At 52.8% G+C, this 18,719-nt stretch overlaps 1 protein-coding gene across 1 annotated transcript; it reads right to left on the reverse strand.

Annotated features, from left to right (window-relative positions):
• Nucleotides 1–11,866: 11,866 nt before the first annotated feature.
• Nucleotides 11,867–12,851, reverse strand: MIND_00176000 (Zn(2)-C6 fungal-type domain-containing protein; the record flags this gene model as incomplete). Its single annotated transcript, XM_037358678.1, has 3 exons — nucleotides 12,693–12,851; nucleotides 12,197–12,642; nucleotides 11,867–12,137 (listed from the first exon to the last, which is right to left on the reverse strand). Exons 1-3 carry the CDS (start codon nucleotides 12,843–12,845, stop codon nucleotides 11,867–11,869), a joined length of 870 nt encoding a protein of 289 aa, XP_037226588.1. The 5' UTR covers nucleotides 12,846–12,851.
• Nucleotides 12,852–18,719: the final 5,868 nt, after the last annotated feature.

The following is an 18,719-nucleotide window of genomic DNA, read 5'->3' on the forward strand; positions in this document are numbered from 1 at the left end:
AGATCGATTGATATGCGCTGCCATACCCGAGTCGGCCCGCTGTTCGGGACCAGGGTCCCTGCGGGGGCGTCTCAGGAATATCTTTGTTCGTTGGCACAACGGACAGGCCCGTACGTAGGCCTGGCAATCGGTCTGAATCGACGGCCACCAATAGTTGCGGGTCGTAAGCTCGAGGGTTCGATGCCATCCCGGATGTCCCACAATAGGGATGTCGTGGTGCTGTCGTAGAACCCGATGCCGCAGTCCCATGGCTGGAGGCACGTACACGAGTCCGTTCCGAGTTTTGAAACCGTCGTGCTGTTCCCAGCCTTCCGGTTCTCCTTCTTCCCAGAGTTTGAGAGCCTTTTCTTCCGTGGCCGGTTCGGCCTGCCGGATCGATCAGTTCCTCGACAGTGTTTTAGAGTCGCCGTTGATCACAGGTCCAGGCCCCAATCAACTGAGTAGGTTTTCGCCGTTTAACTGTCCCTTGGCACTCCCGATCCTCCAGCATGATCCGAAACCACGTTCCAATGATGTCAGTCGTTGATACCAACAGAGATAGGGGTGTCCCTTATCTAGGAGAAGTCGATCTCGAGTCTCCACTGAGCGCCAAACCGAATATGCCTTTTAGAATACACTCCCTTTGGGTATTTTGCATAGAATTGGATAGATTCTAGCGAGAAACGGGCTCTGCGAACTTTTCCTAGTCAAGATTTTGGAATCACTAAGAGCGATTTGATAGATTTTGACTGGAGTTTGACTGGTTCTTGTGCAGGTAACTCCCTAGTTGACCATTCGGGACTCATGTCAACTCTGAGACGTGCGCTGAGCAGCAAAATCGACAAAAATAGTCGTTTCCTGGTCTGTCCCAGACTGCGGCTTATCAACGCACTTGCACCGCCTGTCTACGCTCCCGTCCTCTGGCCTTCCACATGCGATCTTGCGCTTGCGACAGAAGAAACACGAGAGCGCCTGCTTCTTGCTTTGCCCACTGGCAGGAGGGGCGCCGGGGCGGAGCGCGAGGCTGAACTCGAACGGCTGTGGTTGGCTCAGGCTGTCGAGGGGGCTATAGCGCGGAAGTTGTTGTTGCGGCGCGGGTGGTTGTTGGGGAGCGTGGATGTGGTGCAGATGTGGTGAAGGCTTTGGGCTGATGGGCGTCAGCAGCACGGTCATCACGGGCGTCGGGGTCACAGCTAGCGCCAGCGATGGACCGTAAGCAGAGTAGGACGGCGGCGAAGTCCACTGGGGTGGCAGCACAGCAAGACAGTCGCGCGCCAGGTCGAGAAAGCGGCCATCTTCTTTCCTCAGAGGGTGTAAAGGCTGCTCTCCTCAGCGTTGGGTCAGCGGGAAAACAACACGACACGCCACTTTCAGCGGTGGAAGAACACCTTAGAAGGGCAGTGTTGGTGAGTTGAGTTCGGTCGTGGCTGTCGAATCTCGATCGACTGGCTTGTTGGGTAAGCGATTACTGTCCCACCTGAGATTTTTTGCTCATAAAACCGTTCCAAACAGCGAGGGCGGCAGGAGTTTGTAGTCAAGGAAGCCATTGGGTGGGTAGTTGGCGAGACAGGGCTTGCGCGCCGAGATTTCGGCTTCTGGTCCTTGATGCGGGGGGTTCAAGTTTCTAGCGCAGGCATGGCAGGAGACGTTTGAGATAAGCAGTGTTGGCGGCAGAAATCAGCGAGAGTGCCGAGAAACCGGTCGTGTTATTTAGACTTTCGAGTTTAGCCAGCTGCCAAGCCGTTTACTGGTGTAGAAAGCTCAACGCGGCTGGACATGATTGAATAGCAGTCGCAGTAACACCGAGCCGTTTCTCCCATTTGTCGCAACCCGCAGTCGTCCGTTGGTGTTGTCTGCTGGGATTAGATGTCGGACATGGGCGTCGGAGAAGAAGGTTGACGGCGATCACGTGCCAGTGGCACCGGCGTCCTTGCAGTCGACCACCACACAACCTGTACGGGCCGCGTTCCACTTCCTATATTCAGGGATTACATCTATCCAGATAACGTTAACACCATGCCTTTCGCGTTGCTCAGTGTTGAAGATATCATGGCGGCGAACACGAGTCATCGCCGAGAGGATGATGTCAGCGCCGGCCCATGCTCCGGCGCCATCACCGACGCGCAGCGTCGGGCACTTTCTCCAAGTTTCCATTGACTCATTTTTGTAGAATCTACTAGAACACTTAGAATAGTATAAATACTTGGCTGTTTCTCAGTAATAAACATTGAATTTGCATCTATTCTTTCAACAGGTTATGGGCCCCGCTAGCCATAACTAAAAGACAACGACATCGACATTCTACTTGCTGCACCTCCCACATTCCCACTTGACACATCATGTCAGACTCTACGACTTCGACTTCTCGCAACGTCATCAAGGCCCTTGAAGGCCAGGCTGGCTACGCGACTTGGCGCGTGAAGATCCTCGACTTGGCGAATGAGCACGACCTGGATGAGTACCTCATCGGCGACGAGATGGAGCCGCCGAAGGTAGTTAAGGCAGGGGAGCCGACGGAGGCGGAACAGAAGGCAACAGCAGTATGGACGAAGAAGCAACGGAAGGTTTTGTCCCTCCTCCGGCAGCGCGTCAGCGATGGCCTACATTAACACCATGACCCTCGGCATTGCGGCCTGGAGGAAATTGGAGTCTATTTATCAACCTAAAGGCACCATCAGTATCATTCGGCTTCGACGCGTGCTCTACCACACATCGTGCGCCGAGGGGGAGGATGTGGAAGAGCATATCAGACGGCTCTCGACCTACCGGACACAACTCGCGGCATTCGGCAGCTCTATCGACGAGGCCGAGTTTGCTCTCATTGTGTTGACATCGCTACCGACTTCGTGGGACCACTGGGTGAATGGGATTGACTTGACGAAGATTGATGATTCAGAAGATGTGATTGGAAGGATCTTACAGCAGGCCGGACGACCCCACGCCAAGCCGGACGCCGACACGGACATGACCACGGCGATGCCAGCGTGACGCGGAGAGGGGCAGGGCAACAGGAACGGACATGGGAATGGAAATGGGTCGGGCACTGGGAATGGGAACGGGAGCCGAGGCAACCAGAGTTGCTGGAATTGCGGGCGGCCCGGACACCGGAAGCAGTGGTGCCCCGACGCCGAGAAGGGAATCACTTACACAGACCAAGAAAAGGACGAGAACTATGCTCGTGCGATGCGGTACCAGACCCAGAATGGCGGGCAGAACGGCCGGCAGACAGCGCATGTGGCCCGAGAGGATGATGAAGATATCGCGTTCATGGCTTTCGGCCGGGAACGGCTCACACGGAACTCGTGGCTACTGGACAGTGGTGCCAGCACACACATCACGAACGACAAATCTTTGTTTTTCACACGTACACAGCACTCAACAACCATCAAATCTTTGGCATTGGAGAGCTGAGGGCACCGGGAGAGGGAACTGTAAAGCTACAGTTCAGGATAGGTACACAAACAAAGACAGTGACACTCCTAGGTGTACTGTATGTTCCCGACTCACCCCACAACATCATCTCGATGGGACGACTCCACCGCGCCGGTTATAATATCGACTTCGCGTCAGCAGGCAACGTCAAGATCACAAACCGGACAACCGGACAGCGACTAGCCCATTGCTGCAATGTGGGCAATGTCTTTGCATTCGGGAATGTTACCCCGGTCTACCCACCCAACGCGGACGACGACGACGGCTATTGGACTGCACCCAGACTGCAGAGCAAGGGGGAGCAACGGACCGATGGACTGCATCCGGAGATCAAGCCCGGATCGCCGACCCCGCTTACCCCACCGCTTATCGCGTCAAGACCGCCCGTCTCCGCCGCACCCAGCACACTCACCCCCATGTCCTCGCGCCAACCCAGTCCAACGCGCGCGACTCACCTCACATCGCACCCAAGGCGATTAACCTGGACATCACAACGGACAACATCGTGATTGGCCCGCGACCCGAAAATACATAAAGCCCGGATCACTCCTTGCCATCGAGCAATCCGGAGCACTCGGCTCGACTCGGTTCGAGGGGGAGTGTTGAAGATATCATGGCGGCGAACACGAGTCATCGCCGAGAGGATGATGTCAGCGCCGGCCCATGCTCCGGCGCCATCACCGACGCGCAGCGTCGGGCACTTTCTCCAAGTTTCCATTGACTCATTTTTGTAGAATCTACTAGAACACTTAGAATAGTATAAATACTTGGCTGTTTCTCAGTAATAAACATTGAATTTGCATCTATTCTTTCAACACTCAGCCCGCTTCATAAACAAAGAGGGAGGGAGGAGTTGTATGGGGTCGGGATGGTATTTGGGCGTTGGTCCACGGGTAAGTGTAGAAGCCACCGATAATGGGTCGTCTTTTTATATCAACTCGTAGAGTCTCGTGGGGAATACACGCTGACAGCGCACGTTGTGCTGACTGCTGTGCGTCGGACAGCTAGGCTCGTCAGATTGCGACGCTCGGTCACTGCCATGCCGAACCCCTCTCAACTCCCTCGCGAGGAGATTGCGCGTAGGGTGAGTGGTCCCTAGCTTCGTTGTCCGAGCTACAGCTGAACAAGCATAAGTCCGCACTGTCTGCAAATCACTTTGCGCGGCCATGGACCCGTCCTTCCACGGCTGCTTCGTTCTCGACGTGAGTCCAGGGCTGATTGTGTCATCAGCTTAGACTAACCTTGTCTCCTACGCTTTGTCTCAGTTTGCCAATATACGGTGTGTGCTAGTGTTCGTAATGCCACAAACTCATCTTCTGTAGGTGGTATATCTGGGAAACCGACGTTGTATGGCTTCGCGCTAGCCACACTTCCCTCGTCAGTCTGGAAGTGCGATTGCTGTCTACACTGTTCATCAACCAATTCACACACAACTCCGGCATTTAAAGGTGCTAGCCTGGATGGCTCAGCATGAAGGAATTTCGCATTTCATCCTCAGCAACGCCACCTTCTCACTTACCTCCCTCAACCTCATCGGCATCTTCGATACTTCTCCGGTCTTCCAACAACTCCTCTCTTCTGGTATTCGATTGAAGCACCTTACCGGCAGGGTTTGGTTTGGTTTGAGTTCAGGGACTTTTTTTGGTCAACGCCGAACCTGAACTTCAGTTCAGGTTCGGCCCCAGCTTGAACTCTGAACCGAATTTGGCGTTCAGGTTCAAGGCGGTTCAGTTCGCGTTCAGAACCCGTTTGAACGCAGAAAGCAAGGCCAGCGCCAAACTCGGGAAATATCATTCAAAAAAGCGCCGCAGTGTGCCGGCCAGGCATGACACAGCTGCTCGACAGTGCCACCAGGCCGGCCCAACAGGTGAGGAGCCAACCCACCCATCCACAGGCCTGTGTGATGGGTGTGCGTCGGACAGATGATGTCCGGAGGCTTCCAAATCGGGACAATCGGCCGGTCTAATCTGATTAATTAGGGCGGCCCGGCAACCCGGCGTTCAGCGTTCGAACGTGTTCAGACCAGGTTCAAGGAAACTTATCAACAGATGAACGCTGGACTGAACTTTCGGTTCAGGTTTGGCGCCACGCCGAACTTTGAACCTGAACGCCCGTTCAGTTCGGTCCGGTTCGGGTTCGAACCGGAAGCCCGAACCGGGACGCCGCCATCGCTAGCTCTGACTCCTCTGTCAAGATATTAGTTCCTTGGGTGTACGTCCAAAGGCGGCATTGGGCCAGGCGGCAGGTGTTGAGAAGACCGTGGAAGCTGTTTTGATGGCGGCGCTCTGACTCACAGCCTCGATCCTTTTCTCTTATTACTACGACCACGTCTGCTGCGGCTCGCAATACCGATGGTTGCAACCAAACCTGCCCCCTTATGCATTCCCGTTTTACCGTCCATAACATCGACCACAAAATTAAAGTGATAGATTTTGAATACTTATGTGAGTCACTTTTATTAAGTACTGTACTATTTTAGTCAATTTGTCAGCAGTGCAGCAGCTTGTCAGGGGAACCCCTGCTTCGGCCTCCTTCGGACCAGCGCCCCCTCGGACGTTCCGACCCACCCCGACCATCGTCCACGGCCTCATTCGCCCGCACAATCACCGATCCGTCAAGACCCTCCTAACGATCACCTTGAGACAGAGCCTGCGACGCCGCTCAGGCCTTCTGCGCTCTACGTTGGCAGTTACGGACGACCAGTATATAGTTGGCGCCCTGGCAGGCGGACCCTTTGAGTTTCTTCTAATTGGATCATCCCCTGCTAGGTCGGTCTCTCCATGTATTTCCGTAGCATCTATTCACACTTTGGATCCTCCCCTGCTAGGCTTTCGTCGGAGTCTCCAGGGTTGCCCTTACACAGCTGCATGACTGATAAAAAATTTCATCAAAGTCAGGGCCACTTTGGCTGGTGATAGCATCAGCTGAGCCATTTTGTCAGTCCTGTCTGCACTCTGCGACTGACAAATGACATTTTGTCAGATCAGGACCCCTGATTATGCCCCAAGAGGTAGAATACCAACTCTGGACAGATTTATAAAAATTTCGACCTAGGCTTGACCAGAATCTGGACAAAAAATCAGGTTGGAGGCAAAAAAAGTTAGATTCAAAGTCTGGACAAGAGATTGTACTCTCAGACAGGTCAGAGCCAAGTCCGGACAAATTTTCTCAGTTGGGTTAGTTTGGTGGGCAATTTTCAAATTTCTCATTCCTGCAGTGTGCTGAATTTCCCAATTGGGTAACATGCCACGCGAAATTTGGTCGCAGGCCGAATTAAACATTTTGGCCAAATGGTCACGGGTCACAGGCCTGCTGAATTGATCAAAATGGGTCAGCACTAAAAAAGGAAAAAATTATAGCTCTATTTGGACCAAAAATATATATACTTATATGATAAATATTGGCCTATATGATACATATCAGGGCTATGAATCATAGAGGTGAATATTTTTTGCCAGCACTAGCCAATCACTAACTAAAAAGGCTCTACCTTAACCTAAAAGCATGAACTAAGAACTATATGAAGAAAAATAGCAAGAGATTACACTGATAAAATATTATGACCAGAATACCATCTCTTAAGCAGACCCCTCTGTATGCTTCTGAACTTCATCTTATTGGGGTTCTGTTACCTCTAAGTAAGCAGGTTATTGGGAGATTGAGATAAGAGGATATGTGCTATATATCCAGGCACAAAGGATCTCTAAAAATATGTGTGTCTCCCTGAGCTATTAAAAACATTTATCAGACTATAAGACAACTTGGATCATGATTACTGTAGTATTTCAATCAATTCGGCTGTCACGGTCACATCCGATTTTTGAAAACACCGGCAATAATTTTTCCTCAAATTTTCCGATTTTTGAGCAACTTTTGATTTCATAAAAAAGCGGTGATCCGGCCGAATTGAATGAAATACTACACTATCCATGCATTTCTCACCCTGATATCCCCATTATTGTGTCTTAGAGGTGATTGATAACTTAAATATAGATTATTAGCATAAGCAAGCCCACATATGATCATAAATAAACATTAAATTGTCACAAAACAGCTTCTACCTTATCTTCTGGTACTATAAGCCAACTAGTTATTGGGAATATAGCAGTAACTGTATTACCAGTATCAACTTGTGACCTATGCCATTGTGCTACTGTCATATCAAGCATTTTAGCCTCAGTATTTTTACCAAGTTGTTTATAAATCACAGCTAAGTTGGCTTGAGTGCAAATACTATCTGGATGCTCAGGACCAAGTAGAGTTATGCATCTATTCAATATTGCTTCCTCTACTGTCTGAGCCTCAGTATATTTCCCCAAGTTCCTATAAGTCCGGGCCAAGTGTGATTGAGCATGAATAGTGGTAGGGTTATCAGGACCAAGCCATTTCATGTGGCGATTCAAGACTGCTTCCTCTAGTTCTGCAGTCTTAGCATAGTGACCTAGCTGGGTATAAATTGTAGCCAAATCCTTTTGCGCTGCAACAGTATCCAAATGTTCAGATCCAAGCAGAAGTGTCTGATGCTCTAATACTATCTCCTGTAGTTTCAGAGCCGAGGTATAATTGGCTTGCCTATAATAAGTCATAGCTAATGCTCCTTGTGCATAGATGGTATTAAGATGCATAGGACCAAGTAGGTATGTATATTGCTTTAATACTTCTTCTCTCAGAGCTTGTGCCTCATTATATTTTTTTAGCCCAGTATATGTTGCAGCTAGGCTGGCTTGGGCTTGGATGGTGTCTGGATGCTGAGGGCCAAGTAGACACATCTGTTGTTCTAATACTATTTCATCTAGCACTTGAGCCTCTAGGTATTTTCCAAAAACCCTATAGGTTTCAGCTAATCTAGCTTGTGCTGCAATAGTATCAGGGTGCTCAGGGCCAACTGACTGTATAGACTGCTTCATAACAGCTTCTGCATGTATTTGAGCCTTATTATACACACCTAGGTGTGTATAGGCTGCAGCCAAATTGGGTTCTGCCAGAGAGGCCTGGTGAGTCTCAGCACCCTGTAAGTGCTCAACCACAGTTCTTCCTATGATGTGAGCTTTATCTAGTTTCCCTAACCTATCATAGGTCAGGGCCAGATGAGCTTGTGCATGAATAGTGAGTGGATTTTCAGGACCAAGTAGGATCATTCGCTGCTTTAAGATTTCTTCTTCAAGCTTCTGAACTTCTGCATACTTGCCTAACTGTGAATAGCTTTTAGCTAAGTGAGCCTGTGCCTCAATTGTCTGGGTATCCCCTGGACCAAGCAAGTGAATGTACTGTGCTAATACTGCTTTCTGCAATGCTACAGCCTCAATATATTTCCCAAGTTTCCAGTAAGTCATAGATAGATGGATTTGAGTATGAATTGTATCATCATGGTCTGGACCCAGCAATTGCATCTCCTGCTCTAGTACTGCTTCTTCCAGCATCTGAGCCTCATTATATTTGCCAAGCCTTGAATATACACTTGCTAATTTGAATTGTATATCTAGAGTTTTGATGTTATTGACTCCAAGGCTGCTCCTAGATGCTTCTAGAGATTCTTCTAGCATTTGTTCTTCATGCTTAAAGAGACCAGCAGCCCCATATACATTTGATAAACTGAGTTTGAAAGCTACTGGGATCATAGGCACAATGGTACTTAGTGTTTTTGAGTGAATTGCCAAAAGTAATTGATGTTCTAGGTTATCACAGTTATGAGCAGCCATTCCCAGTATATTCAATACTAATTGTTGTTGACCTTGTATATTGTGGAGAGTTTCCTTGGTCCATTCATGCACTAAAGGATGCATATAGTATTGGGTCCCTTGTGCTGATATCAAGGAATATCTCTCAATCATTTGCAATGTCTCCTCAAACTGATATTCATCCCATTTCCCATCATCACCTGTGAAGTGTGCAAGTAGATCAAACACAGACTGTAGTTCTTGCTTAGTAATCTGCTCTGGATCATCCTTTTGCATGTCTAGTGTATATTCTGATGCCATTGCAAAGATAGCTGGGCTGATCTTGTCATAATGCATCATACAGAAAACCTGCATCATTTCCTGGGCATATGTAGGGAGGTTGTCAAAGCTAATTTTCCATGTAGTATAAACAGTCTCTCTGTAGTCCCAGTGGGCTTGCCTTGGCTTTGCTTTCCAGTGTTTTGGCTTGTTTTTCCTGTACATTTCCAGATAATTCAGAGGCTTTGCTTTGAGAAGGCGAGACTGCCTGATATATGCTGCTGCTTGTACAATAGCCAAGGGAAAAAGATGTAGCTCCTAATGGATGTAAGTGGCTAGTATCTCCAACAATAAGCCCAAAGACTTACTCTTACTACTTCCTCTGCAGTCTTGTCATCACTGGTCTCTGTGATACTCAGGAATAGACTGGTACATCAGTAAAACAGCAGGCTGGTCTTTCACTACTTTGGTCTTTCACCAGAGTCTTTGGTCTTTCAAATCAGATCTTTGATCTTTCACCACTGGTCTTTTGGCTTTAATGCAGTCTTTTATCTTTCAATCATTTTGCTTGTCAAGTACTATAATCTCATTAGAAAACTGTAGCTACATATGTTTTCCTCTTCAAGGAACTGTGCTATTTACTACTATATAAGAATTATCTCTGGTCAGAGTACAGATTCAAAAATGACTCAATAATGATAAGAGTCACACATTAGCCTTGAAATAAACTGGACATGTATGGTGCCCTTCAATACTTGGTCTTCAACAAGATATCAAGTTGTACTAGTAAAGTATTTGCAAGTTGGACTTGTGCTAGTCGGAGTGGGCAGCCGCGGCAAGTGCTCCACATCAATCAATCACGTCATCTCATCTGTCATCACGAGAAAAGTGGCGCCATCGATGGGCGATCGATGGCGCCACTTTTCTCTTCTCTTCCCTCTATCTTCCCAGCCAGCGCACAACTGGCCATCCAGCGCTCCTCCTCACAGCCGCCCCCACCTGCATGCTTCCAACGTTGCTCCCCCCCCATCAAAGCCTCAAACCCGCAAGCCCAATGTCTCTCACAAGCGGCCGCAAGCCCATCAAGCAGCCGCAGGCACGTCAAGCAGCCGCGTCAAGCAGCCGCAAGCAGCTTCAGCCTCAAACTGCGCAAGACACTACGAGTTTCTCAAGACTCTGTCAAGTCTTCAACCTTGTCAATACCCCTCCCAACCGAACTTTGGACTCGACAGTCTCGACTGCAAGTGGACAACGAGGCGAGGGAGATGGGGCAGGCTATAGGCTAGCCCGGCTGGGGCTTCCGACTGGTCCGTCATCATACTTCTCCGTTCGTACTTAGATTTATATCTTCACAGCTGGCTATGTGAATACTGCGACCGCGACCACTACTGGGGAGTTACGGCGGATAGGGCCGGGGGAAGTATGACCATGGACTGGTGATGGAATGGTCCTTGCGCGGAGGCTAGACCGGGGGAAATAGTACATTGTGTTGTTTATAGATACATATATAATCATGTCTTTTTGTATATTTCACGGTGTCTTCTGAGAAGTACATTCATCTTTCAGTGCTCTTTCATAAGACTTGTGGATCTTTTCGCAAGACAATAGTCTTGCTGCAAGATAGGTGAACCTACTTACGAAAAAGACCAACATGCTGTTTTACTGATGTAATCCAATCACGGCGGGAAGCGCCGCAACCCACCTTGCGATGTGCACCGCGTCTGCTCTGATGGACAGGGTATTGCCCTGTCCCGTTCCCCCGTTCCCCCCTCTGCCCTCGGCGGGCCCCCCACGTCCGCCTGTGCCCCCTGCCATGCGGATCAGGCCTCATCGGATAATCAAATGGATAAGATTGGCGCACCGCTGACGTTCAGCTGCATCATATGTGTGCTCAGGTCGGCGATGTCTGCGAGACTCATCGAGGGTATGGGTATCGATGGAGGAGGCAGAAAGAGACGCGAGCGCTAGCGCTTGTGGCAGTAGGCATTGCCCGTCTGACCCTGTGCAATGAATAATGATGGGTTCCACGTCTGTCTGGTCATGAGAAGACAGTTGAAGGCAGGACCGGTGTTCGGACCGTCTTCCGCAATCCGAGAGGTCGTAATCGCGCCTGCAGCTGGAGCGGACAACGTTTACGCGGAGCACTTGGCGGCAGCCACACTAAGCTGTTGACAAAGTGCCCGCATAATTTCGGTATTACTACAAACACACGCACGAAACATCTCCGCACGTATCCCATCCCATCCGCCAACTGCTATGCCTCCATTTGGTGCCACATCTTCCAACTCGCGCTCCCCATCCGAATCGTCAACGCCCATCCTCAAAAACATGACTGGCTGTCCCCGGCAATGTGCCAAACTCGCCGCATCGTTGGTCGGTTGGTCAGGTGGCGACGCGAACGAGAAATCGTCTTCATCAAGTCCACGGCCCCAGGCGCCATTCATAGCCAAACTTCATTCATAGCCAAACTTCGGGAGTGAGATCGTCGTCGCCCACCGTCGCCGTGACAATACTTACGGTCATGACATCCTGTTCCCATGCCCATATCGCGCCTGGCGTTGCACAGAGAACAGCGTCACGCCAGCATACGAGTCACGCGGGGAGGCAGACAGCGGGCTCGATGTGCGCTCCGGTGAGGGGGATAAAGACATAGACTCCGAGTCCATCTCGGGTCCGGCCCCCTTATGGCTCCGATTACTCCGCGCAGCCTGAGCGCTCTTCAACCGCGAATGCTGTCCACGGTGCGACACAGTCGGGTAAGTACACGCGATCTTCCGCCGGGCACACTGACTGATTATTTCGAATCCCGGTCAGCAAGCCGAAGAAAGAGAGCAAACAAGGGCACGCACTTGCACCGTCCATCGACACCTCCGTCCTCCGGTCTCCCACACGCAATCTTGCGCTCGCGACAAAAAAAGCACGAAAGCGCCTGCTTCTTCGTCCGGCCAGCAGGCATGCCGGGCCGGAGCGCGAGGCTGAAGATGAGCGGCTGTGGCCGGGTGTCGAGCGTGTCGTGTTGTGGTTGTTGCGGGGGTAGCGCGTTTTCAAGTTGTGGGTGGCGAGCGCGGATGGGAGGCGGATGTGGTGAGGGGGCAGAGATGATGGGCGGCGGCAGCGCGGTCGTCACGGGTGTCACGGGCGCAACAAGCGACGCGGGGCTGGGACGGCAAATTGGAGAGTACGGCGTGGTCCACTCTTTGGCCGGCGGCGCAGCGGGACAGTGGCGCGCCAAGTCAAGGAAGCGGTCATGGACTCCTCCGCTGGGGCCCTCTTGTTTCCTCAGAGGGTGTGAAGGCTGCTCTCGTCAGTGTCGAGTCGAGTCAGAAGGAAAACAACAGCATGCACCACTTTCAAAGGCGGCAACACCACACCCGGGCCCTTCATCGGCCTCGAAGTTGGCTGGTATGGGCGAGAAAACAGCCCGTCGATGTCGGCTGCACGGGCGAGCTCCTCATACGAAGGCAGGCGAATGGGGTATGGAAGAATTTGCGTCGACATCTTCACGGTGGTGGAGGTACGAGAACAAGAAAGAACAGGGCCTGCCGTACGCGGCCTATATATGGGCAGCCGACGACGTGTCGGATCAGATTGAGATCTGCATATGGTTGGGTGGTCGGGCTCGCATCTGCTCGCATCCGCACTAGCCTAGCACACGCCACTTGTAGCGTTGCGACTCCCGCTTGGGCACACTCCGCAAAGCAAGGAGCGCAAACGCGGCAATACCGATTCGGGATTCCCCCTATCATCCGGGGCAGGGACACGCGTACAGTGGGCTTGAGCGCCGCCCGTGCGCCTAATCTCCGTCTGGGAGACGGACGCGGGCACGTGCACACACTGACCGCCGCGCGACGCGTCGTGAGCGCAAACTGAAGGGAATCAAAGAATAAAGCCCTTCCTCGTGGCTCGGATCGCGCCCATCCACCAGCGCCTCCCCATTATCGCTGCCCGAGATCCCCGCGTCCCACCCGGCACCGGCGCCGTGGGCCGCCAAACTTCCTGGCGCATCATCTGCGCCACGCCATCGAAAATCTCTTGAATGCGCACATGCTCAAAACGGAAAGTCCGTGTACGTCGCGGTGAGTCACGCCGACGGAACCTCTTCGGAAATGCGCACATGTTGCTCCCGCTGAGTCGAATCGGCCCGAGGCGCATCTGGCGGCGTGGTGGCGCGGATGCAATCTTATCGCCCGAACAGATTCGGAACAATCGCTGATTGACGGACGTGAGATGATGTCATAGACGCCGAGATTAGATGCGGACGACAGATGTTCTGCGCGCGCGAGCTGGGAATTCGCTGGTTTCCCGGACGCGAGGAATGGGTCGGGCCGCCGACTCGGGCGCGAGGAGGTGCATCGCAGCTCGCCACCGCTCATCAAGAGCTCCAACAGGGGGATCGGGTCGTGATAGCGTTGCCCTGGCGCGGCTTGGGCGCGGCATCCGAGTATCTTCATCGATGGCTCGCCCCGCCCAAAGGGGAAACGCCGTGTGGATGCGGAGCGCGGCCCGTGCTACCGGATGATCTGGTCGGTTGGCCACTGTACCCGCCGTTGTACAACGGCGGCGTCGGGCGGGCCTGCAATGCTCTGATTGACTCAATCACAGAACATACCATATAGATTCATCGCAAACCTGCGGTGCCAGTCGATTGTGCCGCCGTGGTGGGACGGTACTCCTAATCTTGGGGAGCCTTGTTCGCCGTTGTCCACAACATTGGCAACCCGACTTGGGGGCTTCAGCACGGGCCGCACGCCGTGCGGCGTTTCCCCTTTGAGCGAGGTGCACCATCGATGGAGGGATACCAAACTGATGCCGCGCTGGGGGAACACCAGGGCACGGATCAGCATGGGAGCACTGGCATCAGGCTCTCCCGCCCTCGAATCCAGCGAAATCACTGCCCTGTCAGCTGGCGGCGGCCGGCGTTCCCCGGATCTCGGCATCTATCACTGTCCGATTATCAGCAGGATACCGCCTCATACTGCAAGGCTGTCACTAGATTGCATCCGCGCCTTGAGAGGACCCCCGACAACCGGCTCACATGTCTGATGCCCCGCAGGGTAACTTTTGAGAAATTTTGGCAAAATGTATCACGTATTTTGGGTAAAAATGGCCAGATTTGCTCACAAGGTTTGGGTTAGATGTTGGGTAAAAGTGGTCTCCATAATGAGGTATGAGGCTAAAATTTGGGTCTTATGTCAAATTTCTGTGGTTTGGTCAACAATCAAGGGCAAATCTGGGGATCAAATGCCTGTGCTATCATTTTATTGGTTTCATCTCGGGCCGTCCGGGCCATACGGCCGCACGGGCCCGAACGGGGCCCGCATGGGCCCGCATACCGCCGCCCTCTTCGACAATTCCCCATTCTTCCAACCCCTTCCCTTCCCCCTGCGGCCCTACGCAGCGCCCATCGGATCCACCCTGGGACCTGGCGCCCATCCGATCCATCCCTAATATCGTAGCATATAAAAACCGTACTTACAAGATGTAGTCGCTAGGCTAATATCGTCTATTCTCCGGGCAAATGAATATTAGCCTCCCCCACGAACGCAAGAAGCGCGACAAATGTCTACCGAGCACGACAGTACGATGGGCACCCCCGCAAACCAGGGGGACGAACGTGCCCGATTCATGGCCCTGGGCCATAACGAACAACAGGAGTTCCTGTTTGCCCATCTGTTCCGAACGAGTCAGGAGATGGAGCAACTCAAGGCGGAAAACACCGCCCTGACAAATCGACAAGTGGTCCTCGAGGCCGAGCTGTCCCGAGTAAACGGGGAATACGCAGCTGTATAGCAGGGAGTCATGCAGAGCTACGATCTGCTCCGCCAAGCCAGAGAGGACTTGGCTCATCGGCCCCACGGGGGAAATACACGAGTAACCGTCTCTCCGCCTAAGGAGTTCACGGGCGATGCCAGCGAAGTAGACGCCTTCCTGGCCGATTGTTGGTTGGCCTTCGAAGCCAACCCGAATGTTTACAACGACGAGGTACGAAAGATTTCGTACGCACTCTCCTATATCAAAGGCGGGAACACGGTCACGTGGAAAGAAAACGTCTCCCAAGCCATGAAGCTCCGTACCGCCGCAGCCTATACTACGTACGAAGGCTTCGAGAAAGCTATCATCACGGCCTTCCGCGGGGAGGCTCACGCCGAAATCGCGCAGCAGAAGATGGAAACCTTCGTCCAGACCAAAGACATGGACGCGACTAGCTACTTCACGGTCCTCGACTCTCTCAACAAAGTCGCGCACTACGACGACGTTAACCTTATTCGCGTCGCCAAGAACTGTATGCTCCGGGGCGTTACGAACGCGGTCTACCGAAAGGACACGCTCCCCGATACCTACGAGGCCTGGAAGGCAGAGGCCATCAAGCAAGACAGCGCACTCCGCCGCTACCGCATTTTCGACGAAAGCCACAAGGTTAACCACCCTCGGGCCAAAACGCCCCCGACGGCGCCCGCCCCCGCCAAGAGCGGGCTCAGCAACCGCAACCCGTTCAACGGTTGGGCCCGGAAACGCAGCGATCAGCGCCACTGGACCAACCGTGGCCGCACCCCGAGGAAACGGGGCAACCACGGTCACTGGACCCTCGACGGGACCCGCGCCTATGGAGATCGACCGGGCCCAGGCCCCCGCTACGGCCCGCAGCACTCGCTGCTACAACTGCGGCCAAGAAGGACACATCAGTCGGATGTGCCCGAACCGGGCCGCATCGGCCAACCAGATCTGCGCTATCTTCTCCGAGTTTGTCAAAGATAACGCGGATAAAGCAGATTTTGGCGATCGTCGCGAGTGAAGCCTACGCCCTCGCCGACGTATACCACAAGTGTCTCTAGTTACAACCCGCATAATCGATATTCCGTGTTGCCAATCCAGAGATACGTGGGACCAGACGTAGAAACCAATCCCGAACAACAAACCCCGCAATCCACCATTTCCACCCGCAGAAAAAACCCGTATAAAACCATACGAGACACCCCGAGGCCCGCTTGGAAAAGTTGGCCCGCGGCCAGCGCCAAGAGGCTTGTCGCGCAAATTCGAGATCAGCCCGAGAAGGCTCGTTCGAAACTACAACAGTGGATACATCCGGCCCGACGAGCCGAGAACGGGCCCGAACTGGAAGAGTTCATACGAACGGGGTACGCCCCCGACGTAGCCGAAGCTTTGCGACAACTGCAAGATGCTCCCCCCTTTCGGAAAAGTGAAGGCACCACGGCTACGCGGGTAGCTGTCACCCTTCAAGGGGTCAACGACCTCCGCGGGTACTCGGTTGACGCCCTCCTCGATAGTGGCGCCACTTCCGAGTTCATGCACAAGCGGTTCGCGGAGGACTCGCAACTGGAACTCGAAGCCCTACCGCACCCAGTCCCAGTGTACAATGCCGACGGGACGATCAACGCCAACGGGGCAATCACCCACGTTACCCGCTTACGAGTCACCATTCAGGATCACTCCGAACTTCTGACGTTCGCCATCACGGACACCGGGAACAGTGACGTGATCATTGGGCATCACTGGCTTAAGAAACACAATCCCGTGATTGATTGGCGAGAAGGGGCGATCGCCTTCACCCGATGCCCGCCCGAGTGCAAGCGGGCCCGATTGCTAGAACAATGGGACGAAGAGGACAACGAACCCCTGGGCAAAGGGGATTGCCTCTTCGTCACGCGGATATACCACGAAGGTTCGAACGCGCCCGCCCACATCCGGGCCATGCAGAGCGTGGCCACCAAACTGGCCGCCGCCGCCTACGCTGCCGAGAAGCCCCGAACCACCGAGGAGAGCGTACCCGCGCACTATCTTGAGGAATTCAAGGAGGTCTTCGAAAAACAAGACTTCGACAAACTCCCGGAACGGAGGAAATGGGACCATGCCATTGAACTACACCCAGACGCCGAACCCGTCAAAGGGCGCTGCATTCCCCTATCAGGAGAGGAACAGAAAGAGCTTGACGCATTCATCAAGGAACACTTGGCAACCGGGCGGATTCGGCCCTCGAAATCCCCATACGCATCCCCGTTCTTCTTCGTCAAGAAGAAGGACGGGAAATTACGGCCCGTACAGGACTACCGGAAGCTGAACGAGATCACTATCAAAAATCGATACCCGATACCCCTCATATCGGACATCATGCATAAGTTACGTAACGCCCGGTGGTTCACCAAGCTCGACGTGCGTTGGGGGTACAACAACATCCGCATAAAAGAAGGCGACGAAGAGAAGGCCGCGTTCGTTACCAATCGGGGCCTATTCGAGCCACTCGTGATGTTTTTCGGCCTCACCAATTCCCCGGCCACGTTCCAATCTATGATGAACGAATTGTTTTCCAACCTGATTTCCCAGGGTCGCGTGATCGTGTACCTGGACGACATCCTCATATACTCTAGCGACCTCTCCGAACATCGCGCAACAGTGAAAGAGGTCCTACAGATCCTGAAGGACAACCAACTGTACCTGAAGCCGGACAAGTGTGACTTCGAGCGGAACGAAGTCGAATACCTCGGTGTGATCGTCGGGAACGGGCAACTCCGCATGGACCCGATCAAGGTCGCTGGCGTGCGCGAATGGCCCCGACCTCGTAATCTGCGAGAGGTTCAAAGCTTCCTGGGGTTCCTCAACTTCTACCGGCGATTCATCAAGGACTTCGGCGCGTACGCCAAGCCACTGACCCGACTGACCCGAAAGGACAGCCCATGGAAATGGGGACTGGAAGAGGAGGAGGCCTTTCAGACCTTGATAGACCGGGTCACTGACGAACCCGTTCTACACTTCCCTACGGATCACGGGGCATGGCGGGTTGAAGCGGACTCTTCCGACTTCGCCACCGGGGCCGTTCTCTCGCAAGAGCAAGAGGGGAAGTGGGTACCAATCGCATTCCTCTCCCGGGCCATGAACGACACCGAGCGCAACTACGACATTCACGACAAAGAAATGCTCGCTATCATGCGGGCCCTCACCGAGTGGCGACACTATCTTCAGAACGGGGGAGATAAGCCGTTCGAAATCTGGACCGACCACAAGAACCTGGAGTACTTCATGACTGCTAAAAAACTGAACCGACGGCAGGCACGATGGTCACTCGAACTGAGCGAGTATCACTTCTCCTTGCTGCATAAGCCGGGGAAAACAAACGGGCGGGCCGACGCGTTATCCCGACGAAACGGGTATAAGGCTTCTCACGAGTGTCACGGATAAATACCTGTACTCTACCTGCGGGTAATTTGGGCTTCAAAACCAATACCTGCATTTGCAGCATCCGTGGGAAAAGGGTACCTGTACTCACGGATACGGGTACCTGCACGGGTTATCCACGGGTATTTCATATAAAAAATCAGGATACTAAGGTATATGGACAATATAAGCATCTTATATAGG

Source organism: Mycena indigotica, assembly GCF_014461135.1.
Source record: "Mycena indigotica strain 171206Taipei chromosome Unknown Mind.scaff0001, whole genome shotgun sequence".
Taxonomy (NCBI): Eukaryota; Fungi; Basidiomycota; class Agaricomycetes; order Agaricales; family Mycenaceae; genus Mycena; species Mycena indigotica.